General features: G+C 36.6%; 3 protein-coding genes across 5 annotated transcripts in view; 1 reads left to right on the top strand and 2 right to left on the bottom strand.

The window, feature by feature from the left end:
• Nubp2 (NUBP iron-sulfur cluster assembly factor 2) overlaps positions 1-1,929 on the bottom strand; it is a 51,057-nt gene extending 49,128 nt beyond the window's left edge. The window contains exon 1 of the mRNA XM_074178568.1: positions 1,811-1,929. Coding sequence (XP_074034669.1) covers positions 1,811-1,816 — 6 coding nt within the window. The 5' untranslated portion in view covers positions 1,817-1,929. The remainder of the gene's footprint in view (positions 1-1,810) is intronic.
• A 515-nt stretch (positions 1,930-2,444) lies between these two features.
• The window catches only part of Ttc26 (Tetratricopeptide repeat domain 26), a 51,800-nt gene continuing 35,120 nt past the window's right edge, over positions 2,445-19,124 (top strand). The window contains exons 1-3 of one of the 3 annotated variants that reach the window (XM_074178563.1): positions 2,445-2,986; positions 3,047-3,190; positions 9,094-9,262. In XM_074178563.1, coding sequence (XP_074034664.1) covers positions 2,984-2,986; positions 3,047-3,190; positions 9,094-9,262 — 316 coding nt within the window. In that variant the 5' untranslated portion in view covers positions 2,445-2,983. Of the gene's footprint in view, positions 2,987-3,046; positions 3,191-4,008; positions 4,028-9,093; positions 9,263-19,124 lie in introns of those variants that run through there. The other 2 variants (XM_023157661.2, XM_074178564.1) reach the window with 2 other exon arrangements.
• LOC111503372 (uncharacterized) lies at positions 5,067-6,863 on the bottom strand. The gene is made up of 2 exons (XM_074178569.1): positions 6,848-6,863; positions 5,067-6,540 (listed from the first exon to the last, which is right to left on the bottom strand). The coding sequence occupies exon 2, from the start codon at positions 6,533-6,535 to the stop codon at positions 6,194-6,196; it is 342 nt and encodes a 113-aa protein (XP_074034670.1). The 5' UTR covers positions 6,536-6,540; positions 6,848-6,863; the 3' UTR covers positions 5,067-6,193.

Here is a 19,124-nt window from a genome sequence, read left to right as displayed (position 1 = left end):
AAAGATACTTATATTTGCTCACTACATTTCATTGGAGAAAGTGGTCCAACTGAACAAAACCCTGCTCCTTTAAGCGATCAGGAATTTCAACATACGTACATTATTTCATATTCAACTTTTGACTGTAAATTTCATATATATTGTTGTATCAAATATTTCCCACTAATAAAAAATTACTAAACATATTCAATTCAGTATTTACATATTTGTATAATTAATACTATTAAATACTATTTTTAAATACTATTTTTTTAATAAGTTTTCGATAGTAAACAAATGCTGATACTAATACCTCTCAATTAGCTCACTTTTTTCCTTTTTGCGGACGCCCATGACGTTTTAACCACGTTTTTAATTGTTCACAATTATGAACCTTAACTGAATTATAAACAAGTGAAGCACCATCAATGTTTTTTTTTTGCAATAATTTATTTGTTTGTAGAGTTAATATTCCTTGCCCAGCCATTGTTGATCAAAACAGTACGAATGTTTTGAATTACCGCCATTTCTATATGACGGCTACGCTTGCGCTCTTTTTATGATGAAAAGGCCTATGTCGCCACTGGACAGTGTTGCCAACTGAATGAACTATAAAGTCGCTACACATGAAATAAAATTCCACTACACTGCTTTATATTCCGCTACACTGCTTTGTGGTTTGTCTACCGTTCAGATAACAAAACACCGAACTGTAACTAATGCCAGGAATCAGGATCATGCTAATTTTCAACCGCGCAACTCAGTAAATGGTATCTAATTTGCTAAATTTGATTTTTGAAAGCTGTCCTATCGACTAAATATTTATTAGTTCGAAATAATGATTTTGAAAAGTAAAAATAAATATCAATTTATTTAAGTACGTATAGTCACAATGAGCTCTTGAACGATCATTCGCGACAGGTCTAATCCATCCTTTCGAGTTGGAATCAGACAACCAATGTTGAGAAAAATATTGTTTTCAAGACTTTTTGTATTTTTTTGAACATGTCTCGTTCCAGTCAATTTCAACTGCGGTAGCTCTTTCGCTCGAGCTACAATCAGATGAAGTATCTTTAATTTCCACTGTAATTTGTTGCATTTAATTCATAATACTCGAGACAGTCGAGACTTTTAGTTCCAAGATATTGAAGATTTTAGGTTTATGATAGTAATGAAAATATCCAAAAATATTCTTCTTTTCTTTCATCATGAAATGGCCTCAGCTGCTAACACTATAACTGTGCATTCAATTATTCAATTGTCAGCTGTCAGCTTCGAATGCAGTCTACTGCCTCTTCTTCTTCCATATTTTTTCAATGTTAATTATTTGTAGAGAATTCCGCTACTTTATGTTCAAATGCGCCACTGGAATCAATGAAGTCGCCCCGGAGCGCCAATTAATTTTTATTGTTGTTTTTATTTTTATCGTTGTTTTAATAAATGTACTTTTCGATCATTCATTCAAAAAGGATACTATAATACATTGAAAATGATCTGAAAGCTAAAATATTCATCAGGACTATGTTATCTAATATTTCAATTTTTATATATGGAATAGCATATTTTATATCAGGTTCGGTTAGAAACTGAACTACCCATATAGTACCAGTGTTGTGCCGGTTCGAAAAAAATTGTTAGATTATATCAAAAACAGTTACATTTGACTAAAAAATTTAAGTTTTGAATGATTTGCAAACAAAGCGCTGCATTTCGCGCCGAGAGGTTTGCAACACTAGCTGATTTATCTTCAAAAGTGATAGGCGACTTATCAAAACTGACAGAAGACATATGAAAATGCTCTACAATCGTCGGAAGTGTAAAAATTACTTACCGACATGAAGCTGCTATTTCGATAAATTATCCATCATTCCAGAGACAAGTCAATCTTTAAATATCCACGTAAGAATTCTGACATGAACCCCCAATTAATATGATAAATAACATTGGACCGATTGGACCTGTAACTGGGAACAAAAAGATATTGACATTTTTCTGTCAGATTTATTGAATCTATTTTGTTTACTGTTAGTTGTGATTAACTTCAGACTGTGCTCTATTTTATCAATCTAATTTTTTCTCTGATCATACGGTGTAAACTTTCAGAGCCGGATATAACGTTGTCAAAGTTATTTTCCAGGGTTGTTGGTCATTGTCTGTAGGTTTTATTGACGTTTTATGTACGTCTGAGGTATATATCAAAGGCGAATATTCATTCATATTTCTTACATGTAATAAGCAGCCTGACATCTGCTCCCGAAGCTTTATGCATACTCCTCTATCATAATTATATGTTGTAACAGATGATTTATTGATATTTCAGGAAATAAATATCATATCTTTTCATCTATCCCTTTTCAATTGATGAACACAAATATTGATTTAATTTTTAAAATGACAAATAATTTTAATTATCTTTGAATTTATAGACATTAAAAAATCAATAATTGCAACTGATGTAATGAAAATAAAGATTAATATCTAATATTTCTGCTGACGTCACAATTCTATAGAGTATTATAAAGTGTCCTTTCAACGTGTATATTCGTCTGACAGTGAAGCCGCTACAAAAAAAAAAATACTGGTTAGTTTGGGTTGGGAACGTTTGGAACGTATCCATACTGTTTAACCCGTGGTTTAACTAAAACGAGGAGAGAAACGGCTGGCTTAATGCGTCTCAACGGAAGCAAAAACCATTAACATAGAGAGAGAGAGGAGAGAAACGGTGTTGGCGTAAAATTTGAAATTGAGATTCTTGTTTAAGATAAATGTAGAAATTCTAATGAAAATGTTATTAAAATTTCAATAGTTTGATAAAAATCATGGTACGGGTCATGAAACTAATATCTTAGTATTATGATTTCAGAATGAAATGTCAAATGTAACATATACTTGATTAGGTATGTTTCTAAGTTACAAGCATGTCGATACAAACATAAAGGTGTAGCATTCAGTAAAAGGTAATTTCCATGTGAATTGAAATTTTTCAATCTACTACTGATAAATAATGGTAAGAACAGTTTTTTAATCCTAGGACTACTTATTAAATTAATGGATATCATATTTTCAGATACTGAGTAGAGCAAAACCAGCAATTTCAGTGAACAATGAGTCTTCGAAAGATTTTGGTAGAGGTAATTTATCGAAAAATAGTTCACAGTTTGACTTTTATTTACAAAAACGTGACTATGCAGGTGCCATCACCTTACTGGAGGTAAACATTTGATAATAATGATGATAGTAATAATAATAATAATAAATATCGAAATTTTCTCTTCGAACTCCGCAGACCCTATCCAGACCACTCTGTCAAGATGGTTGTTTTGATTATTGGAATCCTTGGTGGAATGATGCCCTATTTACTCGTGAATCTTAAAATCATACCGGCTTGCCGCACGAAGGCAGATATCTTAATTGGACAGATGCAGAAGGCTTTCATCCTTGGCTCACTGCGCATGCTCATAGCACATGATTCTCGGACCCAATTATCACTTACCCCACGGTGTGGGATAGTGGTCGTTGGTTGATAATGCTGTTTTTCGGCGTGATTTCAAACAGATTAGAGCCTGGCTCCTTACCCTTTCAACTGATGTTTATCAGAGAGACAAATGGGTCATGACTGATGGTAAGGTGGCGACATGAATGTTCTCAGAACATTAGTGCCGCCCTTCATGGTGTACCCTACCTGGTTGGGGTGAGATGGATGAAAAGATTGTTCATCTTCAGCTTCCCGAACTAACGGTTGATATTGGGGATAGGAGCCGATCAGTGCAACCTCAGGGGAAAAAATATAATACACAGACACAAGGTGCAGGGCCTGCCGCGAGGCCCCTGAGACCCTATTATCCAGCATATGCGGTCTCAGCCTATATCCATAGACATAACCGGCCCTAAGAGTGTTTTATTACCAGCTCTACGACATTTTTACGGTATTGACGAGACACCGGTGTTACCCTACGCTCAGGAAGATATTGAATCCGTTGTGGGGAACAAGAAGTTTCGAATTCATTGGAACTATTCGTTCACCGTGTTAGGAATCACTCATTAAAAGGTAAGACCTCGTTAGTCCTTAGCTCGCACAAGTTTCTCAACTTCTGAGAGTTGTCGTTCGTATGGGGGCGACAGCTGATTAACGGAAAAGCATATTTAAATAGATTTTTAAACCACCCTCAAGCTAATATGCCTGATATAGTTCTTATTGACCGCCAGAGCAAGACGATATTTGTCGGGGAGTTTACAGATCCTGGCAAAACGAATATCGTCCAAAAATATGAGGCAAAACGGATAACATATTGGGATTTTCTCTTCAAATTCTACAGACTCTATCCAGATCACTCTGTCAATATGGTTGTTCTGATTAATGGATTCCTTGGTGAAATGATGAACTCTTGAATCTCAATATCATGCCGACATGCCGCATTAAAGCAGAAATCTTTGCCGGACAAATGCAGAAGGCTGTTTTTCTTGGTTCACTGTGCTTGCTTAGGTCACATGATTCTCGGACCCAATGATAATTTACCCCGCGGTGTGGATAGTGGTCATTGGTTGATAATGTTGGCGCAATGTATCGGGGCTCCGAGCTAGAGCTTAGCCTTAGTAATAATAAAAATCATTTTTAGATAATAGGAATTTACATGGGCATAGTATTGTGAAATCAAAATTTTGTGATCCAAAAATGTTGATAGAAATTGCCAATATACATTCAACCCATTAAGTCCCACGGTCTTTTTTATTTTAAATCAAATTTCTGAACGGTGGATGAGTTTGAACTCCACATTTTGCGCAAAACCATCTAGCTCTCATGTGGCACTGCTTACATCTCAGTTGTTTATCCAATTTATTTGGAAAATGGCCACCTTCTTGGAGTCTTATGCCATCGGGTACTGATCCTGAGGGCCTAGTTCTTGAGAACTCTCCTTTCAGAAACATAACCAGGTAGTGCCGTGCTATATCTCTTTGAAAATCCAACAGATCCATTTTTTCTTGTGAAGCTAGTTGAAGAATCCTCCAAGCGTTAACAACTGACACATTGATCATGTGTTTGAACAGTACCCACCACCATTTCTTTCCTCGAATGTTGAATTCGATAGTTATTTATAGCTTGGTTCTGCAGATCAACACCACCCATACCATGGTTGTAATTTTGAAAGACTTAGAGCCGTGGAACTTGAACTTTTGATTTTGCTGCTGTCGACCACCGTCTGACTTGTCCGAGCGGCTCCACAGAATCATGATTTGTGGCCATGGTTACTACATTATTATCTTTCCAACGTACGAAAAGTAATAGAGAGTCGCTATCGTAGACGTATTCAAATTCGCCTCGGTCCCTTTTTTGAAATAATTTTACTGCTGAAAGCGGACATTTCTTTTTCTGTTTTCTCTGACTGTGCCTGTGGCTCTTTGGCCGCTGTCTTTCAAGGTTTTCAATAAAGCGTGGCTGGTAAAATAGTTGTCGAAGTAAACAATATGATCAGATGGAACTGCCACAATTTCCAACAAATCCAAAACCACTTTGGAACCTAAAGGGAGGTTTTCATCGCTTGTCTGATTTTTTGATATTTTTGCTCCACAATAAGTGTCAAATGCGTAACAATAGCCCGTGGATCCGCACAAATCCAATCTTTGTACCCAAACCGGACCTTTCCTCTTATAAACTGCTTTGCTGAATGATGGCCAAAATATTTGACCATGGCTTCGTCAATAGAAAGTTCTCGATGAAATACCCCATATTGTTGAAACTTTTGATTTAATGACTTCATGAGTGGTCGAATTTTTGCCATTTTATCATTGTTGTCCAACTCATCGTTATTTGCCAAGTGGATATATTTTTTAATTTCCTGGAATCTGTTCCGGGACATAGCGTTTGACACAAAAGCTACACCAAGATCTTCGTCCAAGCTCCAATAAAGTTTTTCACGTGGTAGCCTACGATATCCACTAAGCAATAAAATGCCAAAAAATATCCTTAGATCTGCAGTTGATACAGAAAAACTGTGAATATTTTTCTGAGTAGAATACAGGTTTGTTTGATCTCTAATATGTTGAAAAATATCATCGTCATATTTGTACAGGACTGAAATTTTCAAGATCATTCTTCATTATTTCGAGTCGATCTGCATATCCATTTGTTTCTGGCATATCAATTTTAGAAGGTCGTTGTTCCCATTTCGGTTCCGGAACTTTCTTGACTGGCTTTTTAGTTTTGTTAGATTGGCTTCTAGAGCGCTTCGTCAAAACTGCCAAAGGAACATTGTCTTCGGGAATCATATTCTAAATCTGAACCATCTGAATAATTGCTTCCACTATCATTGTCATGAAAATGTAGTTCTACTTCTTCGGCTACATCTCTGGGAAGTGTATTTTCTCTTTCTTGTATGTAGTCATCGTCATCATCTTCTTCGTCCGTTTGAGAATCTACATTGGGTGGAAAGACCAAAATATCAACAGAATTCTGCGTTTCAGATATTTCCAAATCATCCAAAGCCATATCCAAATGTTTGTAGTTTTTTCTACCATAAAAACTCTTCGTTGATAAGGGTTGAAGTTCATCAGTATCCATTTTGCCTATAAAAAAAATTGGTCTGAAAATCCCAGTGTACTCAATCAAGTACAGTAGAAATAAATGGTTTTGCTGTTATGATAAAACACTTGCGTGAGATCAAAATAGTATAAAATAGTATTGTAACACTTAGAGAAGTTGAATATATAGCACACACTTACCTAAAACCGTCAGCAAGCAGTATAACAATTTTTTATTACAGGACTGCAAACTGCAATCATGCACACGTTGCTGTTGACACAACAAATTCTTTCCATGTAAACAGGTATACAGAATTCTGCACCATTCAAGAATTGAGCAAAAGATACCTACCACACACCGAGTAGACAGTCGAAACTTATGAAATTTATGTATAGATGGCACTAGGGTCATTTTAATGAAGTGTACCCAAATGAGTACATTGGGAATTAATTGGTTAAAATATATATTCAGCATATTTCTCCACCCCGCCAGTATCAACCCTACTTAATTCTTAACAATTATAAGTATTAATGATATGCTAATTTTTAATGTTAATTTTTATGTTCATAGAAAAGTTTAACATAAATCTGTGGTGAATGGATTTGAACAATAATAAATTCATCTTTACGAACTGAAAAAGAATAAAAAAATCCATTCACATTTATTCAATTTAGCGATGGAAACAGAAGATTGCACTTTGTTCCATGAGGTGATTAAACAATTTTATTATTCAAAAATTGAAAACAGTGAAATCATAAATCTATTGGATACGGCCAAAAATCAAAATATTTCTGGAAGCGAACCGGGTCATTTCGCAATGAGGCTGAATATGTACGGTGTTACATTGAGCGTCATATTGGCTCACAAGTATACGCATCTCAAAACTAAATTCAGTGGTGAAATTTTGGTGTAATTGTAATTTCTTTTTTTATAAAAATGCACAATAAATAAAATTAATAGACTTATTCTATTTTCAAGCTTTATAACGAATTGATTATTTTTCTTCACCAGATAACAAATATAATTTTGGTACTTATTTACAAAGATACATAGAATATTAAAAATGATGACTTATTGGTGATTGTGAGTCGATGGGAAGATAAGTAATATTTATTTATATTGAAAATGTGAAAAACTTGATTCTGCTATTCTTACATTTGTAGGTATTTCATAAAAAAATGTAATAAGTTGAAACCAAGTTGTTGAAACCGATTTCAGACATCTTGAGACATCAGATTAGACAACCATGTCTAATCTGAGATGAATGCAGTTATCCCAATGAAAGTTTTTTAAACTGTACAAAATTTAGTCCAGAGGGTATTATTGTGTTGAATCACTAAAGGATTGGTCATCTTTATTCAGGATCAAATCCCAAATTTTGGATATTTTATTTTCATTGAAAGAGAGATTATTCAACGCTATGTTGTAAATGTGAAAATGAAAAATTTGCCAGTAACAAACACTTTCCAAACTTTTGTATGTTGAAGAGTTGAAATCTGTCAATTGATCCTTTTTGAAGTGGGTTGGCACGTTTCAAATTGAGGCTTTCAAATTATGTTAGCTAAGTTGCAAACCTCTTTTTGATTTTTATTTCTGAGTAGTCTCTAATGCCGAAAGTACATTTAAAGAACTTTTCAATGGAGTTTTATATCACATCATCTGATTAATAGATGGATGTACTGTATGATTAAGTAAAGGCAATGACATATTTCCTCACGAGAACATCAATGGGACCGATAGAACACTAAATCCGCGAATATCAAAGATAAATGAGACTATATCGAACCATTCGAGATTCGTCCTCTTGTCTCAGTGCAAGACAATTAAATGAAACCACAGCCCAAAAATGAAGCAAAATCCAACAGTGCTGTTTCGATCCGCCAAGGTCTTATCAGTGGTGCTAGGCTGAACCACAATGCACTGTTTAACTCAATTGTCCTTAAAGAACAAGCCTCAGAACGTGAAGGCGATGTCATCTTCCCTCACGAAAAATAGTTCGACTTGGCTTTTCAATGGTCCGCTGTGGAGAGCCTTGTTTATCTTTGATATTCATGTATTGACTTTTCAGTCAATCCCTCAAGTGGCATCTGCGTAAAAGGAGAAGTCACCACCTTTTGATTACTCAGGCTTGTTGTTTGAGAGAAATTGAGGCCAACAAAGCATTCGTGATTCAGTTTAGCACCACTGATGAGATCTTGGTGCGTCGAAAAAGCGAAAACTGTATTTATATAAATTTATAGTGGTTGTTTTTCAAGTGGCGAAGATAGAAGACACATTTTTTTCATAATCGAATTAGAATAGTGGCAAATCAGATGAATCATTTAGGGGGAATTGAAGTGTTTCCTTCTTCTAGCGTTCATTACATGATTTCATTTCTATCTATAAGTTGTCATAAATCACCTTTTATTTCTCAAATCGTTTTGATACAGTTTTTATAATTGGTAGATTCTCAATATCAATCGAAATATTAAAATTTTAAATTGACACATCTCTTTATTTTTGGCATTGGCAGATGTTATCAGTATTCTCTATTGATTATTTATTGAAAGCCCAAACAGTACTGTTTTTGGTTTATTATTTGTAATTTTCAATTTCAGTACAAACAGTGCACAGGTAGAAATGATTCAGAAGAACAGTGGATGGCATTTTGTGCCTTTCATAGAGGCGATTATAAAAAGGCACTGAATATTTATCAAGATCACATGAAAAATGATTATGATATTGAACATTCGCTTTTGAATACAGCTTGCTGTTATTTTTATTTGGGTGAGTATCCAGTTAGTTAGCATGTTGCATTTGAAAAATATTATCTATAATATCCGAAAAATATAGGCATCGTCACTAGTTTTTCTACAGGGTGGAATTTGGCAGAACTGTGCAAAATTTCGATTTTCGAGGGTTGTCATTCGTATCGGGACGCCAGCTGGTCATCGAAAAATTTATTCGAAACCCAGATAAAATTACTGCGGTGAACGAGCGATTCTCTGGATAACGCCACGACGGGTATTGGATTCTACTAGATGTCATTTTTTGTATCTGTCGGTTGTACGAAAATTCTGGGCTTTGCCGTGATAGATCCCCTCCCCCTAGCTAGCTCCGTTATGGAGCACAAAGTAACCAAAAAATGCCGACCCAGATCCAATACAAGAGATGGCTTAACAGTCATACCAAACTGTCCTCCTTGTAATATCGGATCAAGACAAGACCTCATCAGGTTTCCAATTCTTAATCCCATTCACAAACCTAGGGGACTAGGTGGTGCAGCTGAGAAGCGACTTAAAATCTCCATAAGAGTAGGACCCGCAAATCTTATGAATACCTTGCACCAACTTTTTCAGCAGCAGAAACACGATCTGTATTAGAAAAGGCATCAAATTCCCCCTAGCAGGTAGCGAACGCTAAAACGATGATTCTTTCAAACCAGAGGCTAAAATGCCCTGTATGGCTGAATGTAAGGTATGGCCAGGTATAGTTGTTTACAAATGCCTTCATGTAGAAAGGTTACTGCTTTTATTGCACCTCGAACATCCGACAACCTCAATATCGATCAATCAACTAGAACTAAAATCTCTTCAGTATGACATTATGACTGGCATAGAAGGTACTCCAGAACTGGTCCACAGCTAAAATTCCAGAGCTGCACATTTTGGTCTGAATGGACGCAGTTTCCCTGAGAGGATCAGAAAAGCGTTTCCTTGTTGGTAGATGCAATTAGTACCCTGCAGCCATGATTGGGCGTCCCCTGAAATTTGTTACAGCTAAGAAATAACGAGGTTTTGCCTTTCAACATGCGATTCCTACATGATAGCAATCGCTTATACGCAAAATTTTTGAAATTGTAGCTTGATTGATTGTACTTTTTGTAGGAGGAATATGCAGGTTGGGGCTCTGAAAACGAAACAGATCGAATGATTTTAAAACACATGTTTTCTGGAAAAAATGCAAAAACACGTCGATTTGTAATCCAAGGGCGACATTTTTCTATCATAACCTCAACTGTCATACCTCTCCCCACTCCTCGGTCACTATCACCCAAACAATTTGAATTCAACTCATCATTAAAAAGGCAATTTTATAAGGAATTCAGCCATGTCAATTTTCGCTATCTGAATTTCAATTTTGTCGCCCTCTTGCGGGAAAAAACTGTTTCGTATTCCAAATTGACTTCATTTGTAAGCTAATTTGACATAAATTCGGTGACAATGCATTATGGAATGTTTCTTAGGGAGAAAACAAAATGGCGGCTCAACAATGGCGGACAATATTTGCAATTATGGCCCGATTTGATTCAAAATTGATAAGTAGTGGTTTTCAGGGTCGGAAATTATGATATGTTTGTCAATGCAAAAAAAAAATATGATGGCTCCAAAACTGCCGACGAAATTTGTAATTATGGTCCAATTCGAGTCAAAATTAGTATATGAGGATTTTCAGGGTACGAAATTATGAATGTTTTGTCGATGCAAAAAACATGTCGGACGATATTTGTAATTATGGTTCAATTCGATTCAAAATTGATTGATTGATAAATGAAAGTTTTTATATGAATGCGCTAAAAAGAAAATTATATTTTTTTGATGTGTGACATAGGTTATTCTGTGCGGAACAGAATCAAAATTTTACCGCGCAAGAATACCTATTTTGTACTCGTGGCAACTTTTTCTTTTTTTTCTCATCGCATTTAAAAGCTTTGTATTCAATTTTATTCAAATCGTTTTAATCATGTTGAAAATCTGTACCCAAAATCCCCACAATCCAATTTTGAATCGTATCGAACCATAATTACAAATCTCATCCTCCATCCTGGATCTGCCATTTTATTGTTTTTCGTCAACCAGAATTTCCATAATGCATTGTCGTCGCAATGATGAACACCTGGTAAAGTTTAAGTCTCGGTTCAAGTTGATCGGACCACTAGAAGTGGGTCAAAAGTCAGCTGCAAGATTTGTCCCACATATACATATATAGTAACTATCCGGGAGTAAGTTGAATAAAAGCTTTTGAAAAAAAAAGGAAAACCTTGCATAAATTCAAATCCGATCATCCCAAACGACATTAATTCACAGTAGATGTTCAAAGTGTTCGCCATAAATTGCCATAAATGAGTATAAGTTATTTTCGAAACGCCGTTTGACGTTTTTGAGCATTTCTGGAGTTATTTGACGACATTCGTACCTTTGGAAAAATTTGACTTACTATGCTTGTATTGGTTTAATAAAAAATATTTTGTTTCAGTGCTTATGTGTGTCAGTTTCTTGTCAGTAGTACATCAGGTCCATTAACGAGTAAACTATAAAATGGTTTATTTTATTCAGGATAGGGTAGAAATAATTGAATATTATTTCAAAAATAATAAATGTGCCAACACAGCCAGTAGAGTTCTCAATGAGCAACACCCAAACAAATACGTAAATCGTAAATACGTATTAGAACTAATTTCAAAATTTCGACAAACTGGCGAATTTTCAAAAATTACAGATTCCATCCATATAAAATTAAACTGGTTTAGAAACTTAACGAAAAAGATTTTAATCGTCATATACTATTTTGATCCAAATTTCGTTTTCAACATTCCTTCTTTAGACGAATGCAGTTTTTATCTCAACATGATTGTCAATCGACATAATTAATAATAATAATAATAATAATAATAAGATCACGTCGGCGAGACAACACGCGTCTCGTATCCAATGTGTGATGGATTACAGGGCGGCCAACAGGCCTTTTACGCCCGCAGTGCGGCGAATAGCCGCCAAACTACGACGTATTCATCACACTTTAAGTCAAGGCGACCGCTGATCAGGTGCAGGTGCAGGTGCACTTGGTGTCAGCATGTCCAGCATATGCGGTCTCGGCCTATATCCATTGACATAACGCGGCCCTAAGAGTGCTATACTACCATCTACGGCACTCTTACGGTATTGACGAGACACCGGTGTTGTCCTACGCTCCGGGGGATATTGAATCCGTTGTGGGAAACGAGAAGTGCCGAATTTATTGGAACTATTCGTTCCCCACCCTCAGGCTCATACAAGCTGATAAGCCTGATGTAGTCCTTCTCGACCACCAGAGCAAAACGATATTTGTCGTGGAGTTTTCAGCTCCTGGCGAGACGAATATTGTGAGAAAAGAGGAGGAAAATCGGATAAAATATCGAGACTTTCTCTTCGAAATCCGCCGACCGCTGATCAGGTGGAATCCTTCTGGAAGGATATCTATGAACACCCGCAGCCACTCAACTTAGACATTCCAGCCCTAGCGCAGTTCGAAGCTTTCAACAGAGAGCTTCGACAGCCTGAGCCCAATTAACTGCGCAACCCGATAACCCCGGATGACGTTCGAAGGGCCCTTGTTGGTTACAAGAACTTTGCTGCTCCAGGCCCAGATGGGCTGAACACTTATTGGTGGAAAAAACTACCAAGTACTCACCGCCATCTGGCCAGAGTTTTCAACTCATGGCTGAATGGAGAGCAGCCGATTCCAGATTGGTTTGTCGAGGGGCGGACCGTTCTTATCCCCAAAAGCGGAGATTTGTCGATTCCTAAGAATTACAGACCGATAACATGCTTGAATTCGTGTTATAAGTTGTTTACAAGCATCTTATACACACGAATACTCACCGCAGTTGACCGAGTGTTCGAACAGATATATGAGCAGAGAGGGTCGAAGAGAGGAGTCGCTGGATGTAAAGAGAACCTGCTTATCGATAGATGTGTAACGCAGGACTCGATACAATATAAGCGTAACCTCTCTATAACCTGGATCGATTACCGTAAGGCATTTGATACAATTTCGCATGAGCTCATCTTACATTTGCTCAGATGCCCTGCGGTACTCGACAACATAGTGAGATGCATTGAACAACTGATATCACTTTGGCGACCTCGCTTCACTATGACATCTGGTCAAGCAAGAGTCCCAACAGGGTGGGTCACTTTCAGAAGGGGTGTATTTCAGGATGATTCCCTTAGTCCCCTTCTCTTCTGCATCTCACTATTGCTATTATCCGTTGCGCTCAGAAATACTCGAGGGTATATATGGACGATCTTGAACTTTATGCCTCTGGAGAGAAGGATCTCCATCAGTCCTTGAGGGTGGTGGAAGAGTACACGCATGCTATCGGTATGAAATTTGGGATAGACAAATGAACAATGGTCCATCTCGAAAGAGGATGATGCGGGTACTAAGGAGAGGATGTGAAGCTCGTAGATGGAAGCATCCTACACCATCTGGATGCCGGAGAGACATATACGTATCTCGGGGTGGAACAACACCACTCACAAGATGTAGCAGCAGTGGAAAACTCTCTCCGCGGCAAGTATCAGCATAAACTTCGATAGATCTGGTCATCGGAACTTTTGGGGAAGAACAAAGTTGCTGCAACAAATATGCTTGCCGTTCCAATCTTACTCTACTCGTTTGGAGTAGTGAAGTGGACTCGGGAGGAGCTGTATCAACTCGACGTAAAGACCCGAAAAATGATGCATCTCTATAGGAGTTTGCATCCCAAATCGTCCGTTTTACGACGACAACACCCCGACAACAGGGAGGCCGTGGACTTTTGAGTTTGGAGAGTCTACATGACAGAATGGTACTGGATACAGCCTGTAAAGTCGTTAGGAGTTCGGATCCCCTTCTTTGCATAGTCCGTGACTATGAGAGAGCAGGAATTGGAGCATTTCTCTTTAGGGCAGCTGTCCGAGCAGCTGATGAACTCGGTATAGTTTTCGACACTGAACGAGGTGACGACAACTCTGTCACCGAGTTGGAACCCGTTCAACAAAGAGCTCAGATAAAAGCTGCAGAGATCACTTTACTTCTGCGGCCCTAAGAGTGCTATATTACCAAATACGGCACTCTTACGGTATTAACGAGACACGGGTGTTGTTCTAGGCTCCGGGGGATATTGAATCTGTTGTGGGGAACGAGAAGTGCCGAATTTGTTGGAACTATTCGTTCCCCACCCTCAGGCTCATACACGCTAATAAGCCTGATGTAGTCTATCCAGATCACTCTGCCAAGATGGTTGTACGGATTATTAGTGTCCAGAAATCTTAGCTGCACTGATGCAGTGGCTCAGTGCGGTTGCTCAGGTTATATGATTCTGGGACCCAATGATCACTTACCCCACGGTGTGAGAGAACAATTGAATCACATAGAAAGAATCTTTGTGCTTTGAATTAGTAATTTTCTCTGGGGATAGATCATTTTCAAATTAGCATAGCCAATTCTCAACTTTGACGTGACGTGCTCCATGAATTTGAGTTTATTATCAATTTTATCAAACCCAGATTTCTAGTGTATGTTCTGTAAAAAATAATCTCATTAGCCATACTAATGTTCGAAGATGCCTGCAATTCTTCTCTGATTCTATCATTACAAAAAATTATATAGCCATGTATTTTTTTGATTGATTTTTAATAAATGTTCATTTGATATTTTAAAAGGTTTTTGCAGATCATAGTTGAGGGAATATTCTGCTGCTGCAGTATCTGATGAGTTGAAGGAAAAGTATAGCTGCGTGTCGTCTGCGTATAGATGATACTTGCAACGAGTTAATCACTTCACGAACTGTGCAGTATGAATTGCATAAAATAATGGACTCAACATACTCCCTTGAGGTACACCAGTGGTGACAGTAATCGCCTTCGATGTCTCATTTTTATACAGTACTCGCTGTAATTTGTTCGTTAGGAATGATTTTGTGTAGTCTAGGAGTACCAGGATCGTTGCCTTACTTTCATCCATTCCCCTCAGAACATCATCTGATACATCAGTCAATGCAGAGCTACAGCTGTAACCTGGCCGAAAACCTAATTGTTTCGGTGGTAAATAATTTATCGAGTCGATATTTGGAATCAATGGCTCTTTCGAGCATTTTTGAAAAACAAGTAGAATCGGAACTGAACGTAAGTGAGAAAACTCTGATGGTGAATTTATTTTTGGCAGAGGATTGACGAGAGCTTCCTTCCATAACTGTGGAAAATAGGAGTTTTGTATACAAGAGTTAATTTTATATACGTTATATGTGGCACAATAAAGGGGCAGTATAGTATTATTAGAGTAATAATAAGGTTATTACACCCAAATACCTTTCTTAATACCTTTCAAAGTTTGAAAAACAAATTCTTCATTCACCTCCACGAATTTCTCAAAGTTTTGTAATGTTCCCTATGTCACACCATTTTTGTTAACCGATAACGATTGAGTGATTGATACTGGTCAGACTGTAATTCAAGAGTGTTTCACCTAGTACATACGCAACATCCACAAAAGTTAATATTTGGCGATCGTATTATTGGTCCATTTTTTACCAAGTAATCTGACTATGTATTTGGAATTACTCGAAGATACCGTTGATCCAACATTATCGGGCATATAGAAAACGATAACCGATACCTTGACGATCACCTAATATTCCAACAGGACAGAGCTCCTCCACATTTCGCTGTAACGGTTCGTCAGTACCTGACTGAAAGGTTTCTCAGACACTGGATTGGAAGAACAGGATGCATTGAATGCCCCATCCCCCGATCTCCTTATTTATCCTCCTTAGATTACTTTTTTTATGGCTATTTAAGAAGTAAAATATATCCATCAGCCAGGTTCGTTAGAAAAGTTACGTCAACGTATTATAACCGAACGTCGTCAAATAACCCCAGACATGCTCCAAAACGACAGACAACGTTTTGAGACGAACTTATACTCATGTATGACAGTGAATGGAGAATCCTTCGAGTATCTACTGTGAATTATTGTAGTTTGGATTGATCTTAGTTGAATTTATGTACAATTTCCCAATTTTCATGCAATTGTCCTTTTTTTCAATTTTTGTTCTTTTCTCGTGAATTGTTCACGTTACCTCTCAAATACAAGTTGGAATACAAAACAGTTGTTTTTCCCGCAAAAGGACAACAAAATGAAAACTTAAATAGCGAACACTCACATGTCTGAATTCCTTATGATATTACCTTTTCAATGATGTGTCACACTTAATACTTTCCCTATTCAAATTGTATGAATGACCAAGGAGTGAGGAGAGAGGTATGACAGTTGAGGTTACGACAGAAAGATGTCCCCCTTGGATAGAATCGACGTGTTTTTGCATTATTGTCACAAACATGTGTTTCACAAACATTTTGATTCGAATTAGACCACAATTACAAATTTCATTCACCATTTTGGAGCTATCATATTGCTTTTTTGCATTGACAAACGAATCATAATTTCCGACCCTGAAAACCACCACTTTCGAATCAAATCTGACCATAATTGCAAATCATGTCCGCCATTGTGGAACCACCATTTTGTTTACTCCCTTAGAAAAATTACATAATGCATTCTCACTGAATTTTTGTCAAATTAGCTTGCAAATGAAGTATCATAATTTGGAATACGGAACAGTTTTTTTTCCCGCAAGAGGGCACCAAACTAGAAAGTTAGGAGGCGAAAATTGACATGGCCGAATTCCTTATGAAATTACTTTTTAATGATGTGTCACACTTACTACTTTCCCTATTCAAATTGTTTGGATGATAGTGACCGAGGGGTGTGGGGAGAGGTTATGATAGAAAGATGTCCCTCTTGGATTACAAATCGACGTGTTTTTGGATTTTTTTCAGAAAACTTGTGTTATGAAGATATTCGATCTGTTTCGTTTTCGATACCCCACCCTGTATGATGAGATTAGGTATTTCCAGAAGAATGATATCGTATACTCGAAAAGTTCAGTTTCAAAGTACAAATTTTAGTATTTACGTTAATCGGTTACACGGGTCTAGTGCATTTAATTGCTGTGTAACTCTACTACTTTTTTTATGCATTCAGGGAAACAATCTACTACATTTACAAGCCTTTTTTATGATCGACAATAGTTATTCACTGCGATTGAAAATGTCTTTTTAATATGAGAGATTGAAAAATTAATGGTACTAATGCAAAGACACGTTTTCATTATTAATTCAGAATTAGAAATTGTGATACATTTAGGAAGACACAAAACGGGCTTTCGAAAACTGTAACGATCAGATAAGGTGACCGAGAAACGAAAAACGAATTTTTCAAATATATCTGTTTTTCCATTATTTCAGATACTCGTAACTTCAATCACAAATTGACATTCTGTTTTTTTGTCTTCAGTTGAATATCAGTCAAATCTGGTACTGATAAGGTACTAAAATGAGATCTGTGGTGGATCCAGAATGATCTTCGGAGTGGGGAAGAAAGCCCAAAAAAAAATGTTTTGAGAATAATTCTGGTGTTGGAAATTTGTCGATCTTCAAATGTGAATAGAAATTCGTGGACATTTTGAAAGCCAAATCTTGAATAAATACGTAACTCTACACAAAAATATGGGTTGAAATCAGGATGTGTGGTAGTAGGTATTCATGTTATATCATGTTAATCATGAAGTAGAGTCAAAAAGTCTGCATCTCCATTGATACATAACGAGATGGTTCATTTAATTGAGAGGAATTGACAACGATCATTATTTTGTTATATTCTACTGATTCAATAATAAATGACAGCAGTTTTCATCATGGAATATATAAATGAAACACCGACTATAGTCGAAAAAAGGTAACATGCAAAACGTATTTTCATTACAAGGTAATAATTAAAACAAAAAAAATACTTTGTCTCAAAAATAATATTATTCATATCAAAATTTTCTAATGTAATCCTCAAACATTAAGACTGAACAAAAAACTCATTAAATTTGAATTTCGTTCTTCGCGCACATCTTTGACACACCGCACCGTTGTGTTACTATAATAGAATTTGTTCGGGGAATCCCCGTGACTTACGTCAACTCTTACTTATCATCCACTTATTCTGCTAGCCGCTCATGTAAAGAAAACGATAATATTGTCTCGATAGATAGATGATAGAGAAAAAAATAATCACCACATCAGTAAAGTAGTTCTGAGAATTATGGTCATAGCATAGGTATGTGACAGTTGCGTCTGTAGAAAGGAGTTATTTGATATTGAAAATGATATAAGCTCAGGTTTCAACTCTTGCTATTCTTTTTATTGAAAAAAACATAACTCATTCATGAGATTGTGTTTTAATTAGGATTTTAGCGAAGTCGCCAATGTTAATTTAAATGTCTTTTTTATTTTTTATAAATTTTTTCATTCAACATTTCAATTGATGTATTTACTAGAAATCCTGGTATCAAAACATGTATGCCAACCTTTTTTCTGTCAGTTACTAATAAAATTGAACTTTGAAAAAATTCACTCGTACCTAAAAAGTGCGCAAATGAACTCGCATCAGTATTTTGCAGACTTTTCAACCTGTCATACAAGAAAGGGGTTTTTTCTTCTTGTTGAAAGATTACCCACGTTCAGCCCATTCCCAAAAAGGGCAAGAAAACTCTTCCAAGACCAGTCGTTTTGCTTTCAGTTATATCAAAAATCATGGAGAAAGCCGTAAACCAGCATATCCTCAAATATTTGGAAAGCCTCAACATCTGAAGCGATCATCAATATGGTTTTCGTTAACAAAGATCAACAGGCGACCTTCTATCGTATGTCAACCATATTTGGAATAACGCAATCGAGAAACATGGAGAATCAAGAGCTGTTGCGCTTGATATTTCTAAGGTATTTGACGTATGTGG

This window comes from Leptinotarsa decemlineata, unplaced genomic scaffold (genome assembly GCF_025532065.1).
Source record: "Leptinotarsa decemlineata unplaced genomic scaffold, Ldec_3_MD MMD2_tig00004067_RagTag_RagTag, whole genome shotgun sequence".
Taxonomy (NCBI): Eukaryota; Metazoa; Arthropoda; class Insecta; order Coleoptera; family Chrysomelidae; genus Leptinotarsa; species Leptinotarsa decemlineata.
The sequence above is the reverse complement of the archived record's forward strand: the minus strand, read 5'-3'. Positions and strand labels throughout refer to the sequence as shown.

Excerpts from the sequence above, each read along its gene's own strand:
- LOC111503372 (XM_074178569.1), bottom strand. The coding sequence starts at position 6,535 with ATGGATACTGATGAACTTCAACCCTTATCAACGAAGAGTTTTTATGGT.